General features: G+C 66.6%; 1 protein-coding gene across 1 annotated transcript in view; it reads right to left on the reverse strand.

Annotated features, from left to right (window-relative positions):
• GALNS (galactosamine (N-acetyl)-6-sulfatase) overlaps window positions 1–9,961 on the reverse strand; it is a 17,081-nt gene that overhangs the window by 3,010 nt on the left and 4,110 nt on the right. Inside the window, exons 5-12 of the mRNA XM_077754117.1 lie at window positions 9,237–9,303; window positions 9,026–9,153; window positions 8,584–8,723; window positions 6,906–7,009; window positions 4,276–4,412; window positions 3,551–3,653; window positions 2,041–2,162; window positions 165–282 (exon numbers count right to left, since the gene is read on the reverse strand). Of these exons, the coding sequence (XP_077610243.1) occupies window positions 165–282; window positions 2,041–2,162; window positions 3,551–3,653; window positions 4,276–4,412; window positions 6,906–7,009; window positions 8,584–8,723; window positions 9,026–9,153; window positions 9,237–9,303 (919 nt within the window). The remainder of the gene's footprint in view (window positions 1–164; window positions 283–2,040; window positions 2,163–3,550; window positions 3,654–4,275; window positions 4,413–6,905; window positions 7,010–8,583; window positions 8,724–9,025; window positions 9,154–9,236; window positions 9,304–9,961) is intronic.

A 9,961-nucleotide genomic window follows, 5' to 3' on the forward strand; every position in this document is an offset into this window, starting at 1 on the left:
CCGCCTGCAGCTCTGACAACCTGTGAAGCATGCAGTTCGTCCAGCGTCACCTCAGCTGTGGGAACTTGCCGCAACCCCAGCTCCGTGCGGAGAAGATGGTGCTGCTCACGGGGCCCTCGGGACACCCTCCGGGCACTGGCGGCCTGCGGCCTGTCGGCACTTACCATGACCGCCTGGTTGCACACGTTGAGCTGGGGCTGTCCGGGCACCAGGGCCTTCTGGTGCTGCTGCACGACCGGGGTGACGGCGCGGAGGGCGGCCAGGTACTCCGTGCTGGCAAAGCTGGGGGTGAGAGCGCCAGGTCACGGAGGCAGCGGGCCTGGGCAGGCCGCCGCGGTAGGCCACCCCAGCAGGCCGGGGAGGAGCCTGGGGATGGAAGGGGCCGTCCCTGCGGGAGCCACTGGCCCACAGCCCCCACCTCCACCCCTCCGTGGGCGGCAGGCGTGCGCCTCGGGAAGCCCTCCCTACGAACGAGCGAGGCTGCAGCCACAGCCACGCGACCACACCGGCCACCGCTCCCGCCCTGCACCTTGGCCAGCACCACCGAGGGCACCGCCGGGGTCATGGGTGCCTCCGAGCAGACCCCCGTCTCGGCAGGCTCCTGGCGCCTCCCCCGCTTCTCCGTCCCTTTGGCCCAGACCGGCACAGCAGGGACGGCGGGTCCCAGCGCCGTCCCTGGATCTGCGCCAGCACCCCTCCCCGGCGGGCCTGCTCCCCGCACCCCGGCCTGCAAACTTTTCAGAGCAGGTCACCGGTGTGGGCAGGTCTTCGCGATGCTGGCCAAATGCATGGGGAAGGGTCGGCTTAAGCCACGTTCAGCAGGCCCCCTGGTCAGGTTTCTGGGCGCCCGCGGGAGGCCCGGGAGACCCCTCCGTGTGCCAGTGAACCCGCATGGTGGCTCCAGCGTCTTCTTCCCAGAACTGTCCCACCCTGGGTCTGGCCTCCTTGTCTGGAGCACGGGCACAAGGGCCCGCGGGGACGGTGCAGACTGACATGTGTCTGGGGGCCTAGGGGCCAGTCGAGGGCGCTGCAGGCCTGGCGGGCAGAGATGCAGGGGGCGGCCCTCCAGACCCCGGGCCCCGCCGTCTGCTCCCGTGCTCCCCTGCGTCTTGGCTCTGAAGTTACTTTCGGGGTCAGGAGGAGGCTCAGACTGCTTCCCCCCAGCCTCCCTCGCCCCTCGCCCTGGGCTCCAGACCTCGGTGGCTTGTGATAACCGTGAGGGGCTCCCAGCTCCCAGCAGGGAGTGTCCCAGAGCTATGGTAACAGGCAGCTGCGGATGGGGGCTTCCACAACAGAGATCTCTTCCCTCCCAGTTCTGGAGGCTGGAGACAGATCCGGGTGGGGACGTGCCCCCTTGGCGGCTCCTTCCTGCCGCGCCCAGCTCCTGGGGCTCCAGGTGTCCCGGGGCCGTGATCGTGTCCCCGCACCTCTGCCTCCATCTTCACATGGCCTCTCCCGTGTCCGTGTCCCCTGTTCTGTCTCCCAGGGATACTGTCACTGATTTAGGGCCACGCTAATCCAGGACGACCTCATCTCGACCCTCACCACGATCACCTCCACAAAGCCCCTGCTGCCAACAAGACCACACCGAAGGTTCCGCTGGGGGTAGACGTGGGGCACGCGGCCTCGCCCACGGCATGTCTGTCCTTCCCATGGTCCTGGCCTCTGAGCCGGACCAAGGTCCCGAGAAGCTTCTCACCTGGAGCCTCAGCGGGAGGAGGTGAGTCCCGGCCCAGAGGGTGATGGGGCCCCGGGCGGATCTCCCCAGGCCCCACGCCCAGGCCTCAACCCCCACGGCCACCATCTCAGAGGCAGCTGGGACCGGGGGTCACATGACGGGGCCACAGGGACAGCGGGGGGATGGGAGCACGGGGAGGGCTGGCCAGGGCGGCAACTGCCACCTCGCCCCCCCAGCCTTGCCCTGTGCTTTTATGCCTCTGGGACCAAGAGCTCATGACGCCCAGCCCGGTTGTGAGCGCCTGTGTTTCCTGGCCCAGCCCGTCTTCCCAGCAGCCCAGAGGCCCCGGGCGCCCGGCTCACCTGAGGGGGAACCTCTCCCCGGGGTCCCGTCCCAGGTGGAAGATCAGGGGCAGCTGCGTGTGCTCCTCCTGCGTGTGGGTGGTGACCCCCGACACGTTCTGTCCGGGGCAGAAATCGACGCCCTGCAATGAGAGGCCGGGCGCGGCAGAGGCCGTGTGTGCGTGTGCGCCCAGAGCCCGGAAGGCAGTGGCCGTGCGCTCCGCAAGGCAGGCTGTCTGTGTGCCACCTGTGTACTGCACCCCAGGACGCTCCGGGAGGGCGTACCAAAGGGACGGGCGCTCTGCCCCTGGGCCTCAGACTGTGGAGCAGTCAGGCCAATGTTCGTAACCCTCTGGAATCCTTTTCTGGGGGAGGGGGGATCTCTTTAAGGGCTCCTGCCTGGCTCAGTTGATAGAACACAAGACTGTTGAAACGGGTTGTGACCTTGAGCCCCATGTTGGGTACAGACATTAATTAAAAAATAAAATCTTGGGGCGCCTGGGTGGTTCAGTCAGTTAAGCGTCTGACTTCGGCTCAGGTCATGATCTCATGGTTCGTGGGTTCGAGCCCCGTGTCGGGCTCTGTGCTGACAGCTTGGAGCCTGGAGCCTGCTTCAGATTCTGTGTCTCCCTCTCGACCCTCCCCTGCTCATGCTGTCTCTCTCTTTCAGAAACATATTAAACATTAAAAAAAATAAAAAAAAAAATAAAATCTTAAAAAAAAGTGCTATCACTTAAAAAGCACACAAAGTATCCCAGTGTGGATCCTACCCTGACTGGCAAAGCGTTCCCCCACCCTGTGTGCCTGGCAGAGGAGGGACTGGTGGCACACGGTCCTGGGCTCTGGGCTCGGGCTGTGCGGGCAGTGGTGGCCGCACACCCATGCCCATCCGCCTCAGGAGCCGGGCCCGGAGCAGCTACATCCGCAGCGGTGCCCGGACTCGAACCCAGCACCCTCGTGTTGGGGCGTGTCACGGACTCCTGCTGCTTTCCCTTCCGAAAGGAAAGCTTCTCCTGTGCCCGAGATCCAGGCGCTCACAGGGGTGGGTGGGGGCATCACCCTGAGTGCCTGGAAGGGGTGGGGCCGAGGCCCAGGAGGGGCAGAAGCAGGCAGCCGAGGGCACGCGGCTCCGGCAGATGCCCCACACGGCGGGACCACCCAGCACCTGGCCAGGCAGGTGGGGGGAGGGGGACAAGGCAGGGGGCGCTGGGGGAAGGCAAACCAGTTCACCTGGGGCCCTGAGACCCCTGACCCGGGGCTTAGCCTGTTCTGAGGACTCCTGTCCCCAGGCTGCGGGTGGCCTCAGAGCAGGGGGGACGGCCTAGGAGGGGAGTCCAGCCCCTAAGGACCTGTCCTCGCAGCCGTGCCGTGTCACTGCCAGCCCCCCCTGACGGCGGGTCCACGAGCGAGGCTGCCAGCCCTCAGCAGAGGCCCCCGGGACTGGCCGCCAGCCGGCCTGCTTGGTCCTGGGGTGTCCTCAGGACGAGGTGGTGTGGGGAGCAGAGCCCATGGCCGCCCCGAGCCCCCTTACCTGTCTGAACTCCTCCCAGGAATTGGTCCAGGTCCAGAAGTGGGCCTTGTACTGGCCGAGGGTGACCGCCATCAGCGTGTCACCGCGGTAATAGAAGATTGGCCTGTGGGGGGAGGGGAGGGGGTCAGGTGACACGGGAAAGTCTCAGGTGTGCCGAGCGGACACCGGGCACGAGGGTGACCAGGTCCACGAGGCTGCTGGGGGTGAGCCCTGTGGTTGCCCACTCGGTCCCAGGCCCTGGGAGTGAGGCTCCCTCCGGCCCTCATCTCGGGGCAGACAGCCCGCTGGGACCAGGGCGCCTGGGCCACCTCCCCAGCAGACAGGAGCCCCCGGGCTGGGGTCACGCTGCCGAGAAGCTGAGCCCGGACACGAGGGAGCGGCAGGGGTGGAGCATGGGACGGGAAGGGCCCAGGGGTCTGGGAGCCCGGAGACGTGGGCGGGACCGTCTCTCCTCCCTCCCACGGCCACAGCACAAGGGCCAGGCGTCACGGGCAGGCGCGGCCCCTGCACCCCCAGAGCCAGGCTGAAGTGGCCGGACCCGGGTGCTAGGAGCAGTCTCGGGGGGACCAGGGTCCCGCACAGGGCGCGTCTCGGGCCAGAATTCCCGGGGCGCCCGGTCCTCCCTCCGCCGAGAGCCAGCCAGGCACGGCCCCTGTTGTGGGAGCCAGGTGTGGCTCCGCGGCCCGGAGCTGGGAGCTGGGGGCCAGCGCCCGGCTGGAGCGCACCTGTCCGCCAGCCGGCCCTGCAGCATGGCGGGGAGGAGGTCCAGGCCGTCGATCGTCCTGTCGCCGGGCGGCGCCAGGCCCGCGAGGGACAGGCTGGTGGTGAAGAGGTCCATGATGCTGCCCAGCTGGTGGCTCACCTGAAAGGGACGCGGTGGGGGTGCACTCAGGACGCGCCACCCGACCAGACGGCAGCCAGGGCTCAGTGAGGGGCACGCGGTCGCACCCCTACAGTGCCTGCCACCGGCCCCGCCTTTCCAGCCCCTTCCGGGACCCCTGATGTCCTCGAGGGTCAGGCGGGCTCCTGCCTCAGGACCCTGCAAAGGAGGGACGAGCCCCCTCGTCGGGAGAGCGGCCTCGGGGGGTTAGGGCTGACTGGGGACACCACAGGGGGGGGGGGGGGGGGGGGGCCCNCCCGCGGGGCCCAGCGGGCGATGTCTGCCTGCTCCGAGGCCCTCACCGTTATTTTAACCCCGAGCCGCTGTGAACTTCCCAGATCAGGTCCCAGCACAGGTGGGAAAGGGACCCCAAGGCCCAGAGCAGCAGGGAGGAGGGCGCCTGCGGGGGTGGTGAGGGCGGGTGGACGGGACAGGCAACGTTCTCGCAGAGACTACGCTGGTCCCGACTGGACGGCCTGGCCCCACACCAGTGGCAGGACGGGCCTAGGGAGGGGCGCGTCCTCAGAGACGGAGCGGCTCTGCCTCTTCTGGGGGCCCCCCAGGTCTTCCCATACACTGGGCAGTGGCAGCCCCCACTCTCCTCAGGCCTGGATCTGGGGGTGACGGCCGGGCCCGTCGGGGGACATGGAGCATGTGCTGGCAGCTCTGTGCGCGCTGCCGGCTGGGACCATCCTGGGAGACTGTCACCTCAGCGCGGCTGTCACGGGACGCTCCCTCACACGGGCAAGTCCGTGTGGAGACTGAGCACACAGGCCATGGCTGCTCGAGTCACGGGCGCTGCCGCCCAGGGCAGGGGTGGGGGCAGGAGGGTCAGTGTTTGGTGCAAACCCGCGCGGGTCTGCAGAAGGGAGGAGACAGCTCGCTCCCCCCGCTTCTCCTTCGCCACCTCTCTCAGGACACACAAAAGAAAGAAACGCACATGCTTGAACCGTCCGGGCAAAACGGGGGACGGTGCTGTGGGGCGATGGTGGCGAAGGACAGGGGTCTGATGTCCCAAAAGGCCCCATGGGAGCACGCAAAGCTCTTTCTGAAAACCCCGAAGTCTTAACGTGCACGGAACGCCTGTAAGAAAACGCAGCCGGCCTGCTGTGGGCGCGGGGCAGGAAGTCACGGACGCCGCCACCGGCACGTCTGAGACTTAATTGAAGAAAAGGCCATAATTCGTAGTCACGTGACCAGACGTGAGAGGGGGCTGAGCATCCACAACGGGGGGGCAAGCGACACGGTGTTTCCATGCAGCCCCCACGGTCACCAGGACGCGCAGCCCTTACAACCGGCTTCAATTTCCGCGTGCGCCGCGGACGGTGGAGGCCGGCCGCGCGGCTCTGTTCCCTGAGTTCCCTCCCCCGGGGCGCGGGGGCGGGGGGAGGGCAGATGAGGCTGGAGGATGACCCCAAAGGCTGGAGCCTGCTCGTGGGAGAGGGGTCCCCATGGAGACTGTCCTAGCAAGGAGCNCTCTGCCACCTCCCCGCTGGGAGGTCCTGACAAGTGACTTCCTCTCCCTGGCCAGTGTGCTGCCGTGTGAGACGGGAGTGACGACGACGACGACGATGCTGACGAGGGTGGTGGCAGGGATGGGAGTACGCAGAACGACACCCGCCCCCTCCCGCGACGTCCGCACCCCAACCCCCGGATCCTGTGACCACGTTTATGTGGCGAAGGGGACTCGAGGCTCCAAGCAGCTGACCGGAGAGCAGGCGCTGACCTCGGATCCCCGGGGAAGGCCGGGTCACCACAGGGTCCGAACAGCGGACCAGAGTCCGAGTGACGAGGTGACACTCGCCTGGCCGTCGCTGGCTTGGGTGATGGGGGGAGGGGCTGCGGATGCCTCTAGAAGCTGGAAAGATGATGCAGCGGATCCCCCTGGGAGCCTCCAGAAGGACACAGCCGGGTGGCACTGACTGACGCTGGCCCACGAGGCCGTTGCATAAGCCACTAAACGTGGCAGCGGTTACAGAAGCCGCAGGTGTCAGAGGCCTCCTGGGGCTGCTCCGAGGGCAGAACGGACACGAGCGCCGGGCTCAGCAGAAGACGACGACCAGGTGAGACAAGGTGACGCACGCGTTTTCACGCACCGGCCTCCACACCCACGTGTGCCACGCGTCTGACGTGAGACGACCGTGCATGTGGGCTCTCAGATGGAGGAACAGAGCAAGGTGCTCTGAGGAGAAGAGGCTGCCCGGCGGGGACAGCAGGGTGCACTTGGGCCCGGCCACCCAGGCTGTGGTCCGCACTTGCACGCTGCAGACACGGAGGAGCGGCTGTGGCACCCGTGGCCTGGGAGATATGCTCTGGGAAAAAGCTTCTGTGGCCGAACAAGTGTTTTAGAAACTGGGCACGCTCTATGCCTTCCAGCTGGTTGCAACACCCGTTGGCACACTAAGGCTCTGATAAGCCCTGCAAGAAAGAACCTGCTTCACTCAGCTTAACTCAGGCCTGCCACGTTCGCTGCCNCTGGCCAGCAGGGACCCGCCCGGGCCACCAGGCGATCGCAGGCTCCCTCATCCCACCTTCAAACGTGGTCTGCTTCCCACACAGGAAAGGACCATTGCTGCCACCTGGGGAGACAGGGTTGCCGCCCATCAGACGTCCACCTGAGTCCCCAGGGCGGCACACAGCCTGCTAGATGCGGCCTTCGGGTGGCGTCCGTCCGCCACGGCCCACCCCCATCCTCCTGGCCCCTCAGGGGCGGTGCTGCTGGAACAGCTAGGCACCTGCACGCAGACCAGCGACAGACTTCAGGCCTCAAGTTCAAGGTCAGAATGCCTCAACACGGAACATGGCGTCTCAGTGTTGAGTGGCCACTCAGCAATGTGACCGCTGCCATAAGCAAGAGACAGAAAACGTGTCCCGTGAGAGCAGGTCACCTGCTGGGGGCGGGGCTTCCTCGCGCCCTGCGTGTGGGGTTGGGGTCTAGTTAGGATGCATCACCCCCAGGTCCCACGGGATGTTGGTCTGAGAAGCCCCCTCTGAGCAGGTGGTCCCTGAACCGTGCCTGCGGGGAGCGTCAGCGGACAGATGGCCGGGACACCAGGGAAGGTCCCCAAGCAGGACAAAGGGTGACCTGCTGCCAGCACGAGCCGCCTGGGGCCCCTCAACCCTGGTCGCCCCTGATAGACGGGGTAAGTAAAAGGGAGCAGTAACGGCTGTGGCTGCCCCAGGGAGGGACNCGCGGATGCCGAGCACACACGCGTGTGCATCCCTGAACCGTGAGGAAGACAGGCTGCGGCTGCGCTGGGGGGGCTCACGGGGCTCAGCGGTGCCGGCCTGGGGCCCCGCCTGTCTAGTCCTCCCGCTCGATCCGTGCGGCGAGTGCACGGATTTGCACCCTCACAAACCCGCGTGTGGACTGGGTGCACGCCAACGCTCTTAACTCAGGCACAGAGGCGGGCGCAGAAGCCCCGCCCGGCCCGGGACGCTGGCGGTCCCAGCGAGGGCCACGGGCTCTCCGGGGCACCGGCCGGGGGCACAGCAGTGGCACTGGCAGCTGCCCTCACCTCTGGGACCAGGGGAGGAGGGGGGCAGCGCACGGCCCGCCTGGGGCCCCTGACCAGCCCCTGAGGTGCTGCTCCTTCCCAGCCTGGGCCTGCCCGCCCCGCGGACACCTCTGTGGGGTCCCCGGCACCTCTGGCCCGGCCCTTCCCCCCGGGCGTCCCTGCGGAGCCTTCTGAGTGACTCAGGGCACTGCTGTGGCCCCGGCACTTTACAGGAAAGTGAGACGAAGAGATGTGGCACCACGGGGGTGGGGTGAGACCCTACAGGACGCCAGGCGGGACGTCCTTGCTCTATGAGGTAGAACAGCCTGCGAGCTTGCTGAGCAGCCCCAGGCCCAGCCCTGAGGTGCCAAGCCAGTGCTCGGGGGCAGGGGCCGTCCCTGAGGCCTGCAGGTGCCCCAGCCTTTCAGGGGAGGAGGGGCCCCGTGAGACATGGAGGGTGCCCCATGCCAGTCTCCTGTGTGACCAGGCCCAGGCTGACTGCCCCCCCACCCCTCCTGGCCCCGTGTGGCTCCCAGGCCCGCTCCCGTCTGTTCCCACTGGACGAGGGCCCCAGGAGGGGTCCCTGATGGAGTCTCAGATGCACCAGGGCCCCGAGCACAGCCTCACCCACGCGGGGCAGGTGTGAGGACACTGGCCTTGTTTCGGGGCGGAGATGAGGGCAGCGCCGTTGTCCGACGTGAAGAAGACGAACGTGTTCTCTGCGATCCTCAGGTCCTGGAGGAGCCTGAGGATCTTCCCAACGCCGTCGTCGATCTCCCGGACAGCGTCCCCGTACCTGCGGGGAAGGAGGGCATCAGTGAGCAGCGGCGTCCTGACTTCCAGGATGGACAACACAACAGGCTGGCTGAACTCCGAGAAGAGGGGGAGGCACATCCCGGGTCGCAGAGGGGCCCTACACCACTGCAACCCTCCCTCCAGGAACCCCGGGCTGACGGCGTCAGAGAAGCCCGGCGCTTCAGTCTCTAGGAATGATGATTAAAGATGCAACAGCACTGGGTGTCCCGTCCCTGGAGGTAACCAAGTATTGACGAACCCTCCAGCTGGGAGGGGTCGATGTCTCTCTGACCAAGGACTCACCGCCCTCGCTGGCTGGTGCCCAAGAAAGGCTTAGAAGCATAAACAGGTGCGTGAGTGGCGTCGATGGCCCAGTAGAGGAAGAAGGGGCGCTGAGCTGCCTGCTGCCTCTTAATGAAATCCAGGGCTTCCTGAGGAGAAGACACCGCCTGCCTCTGCCCGGGAGGCCAGACTGCCCCGCCCCCAGGGCCTGCCCGCCCCGGGCGCCCATTACCTGCAGGTACAGCTGGGTGAGGTTGGCCTCTCCAGTCTTCAGATTAATTGGAAATTCCTCATAGTATCTGAAAAACGACACAGACACAGACGAGAGCCAGGCCTGAGGCCGGGAAGCCGCCTCCTCCAGGCCTTCACAGCGGTGCTGTCTCGTTCGAAACAAAGATGCGCCGCAGGGAAGCGGGCTTGGCAAAGCATGNGTGCGCTCTGAGCCGAGCGAACCGTCTCAGCAAGCGGTTCGTGAAAAAGCAAGGACGTGACCCAGCTTCCTGGTCCATGACACGCAACGAGAGTTTCTACCTAAAATACGACAAAATACAAAAGGAAGGAAAATGGAAAAGGAAACGAAGCCACGTGAAACTCGAGACAGACCAGGGCCTGACAGGCCAGACCAGGGGTGCCCGGGGCAGAGCGCCCCCCGCAGGCTCACACAGAAGGCCGAGCCCCATCGCTTCGTGCACGCAACTGCCGGCCAATTCGGGGCGGGCAAAGGCCGGGCCACCAGGCTGGGGAAGCAAGCCTCAGACCCCGACGCGGCTCAGGGGACGCTCTGGCCGTCACCAATTTCTAACCTTTTCCAGGTTCAACCCCTGCGGGTGTGGCTGGGGCACCAACCCTCAGCCCTGAGTCCTCACGCCCTGGGCACTGCCACCAGCTGACAAGGCAGAGCCCGGGGCGCTGGCGAGCGGGCGGTTCCAGAACCTCGGTCCTGCCCTGAGGGCAGCG

Source organism: Crocuta crocuta, unplaced genomic scaffold (genome assembly GCF_008692635.1).
Source record: "Crocuta crocuta isolate KB4526 unplaced genomic scaffold, BGI_CrCroc_1.0 scaffold61, whole genome shotgun sequence".
Classification (NCBI taxonomy): Eukaryota; Metazoa; Chordata; class Mammalia; order Carnivora; family Hyaenidae; genus Crocuta; species Crocuta crocuta.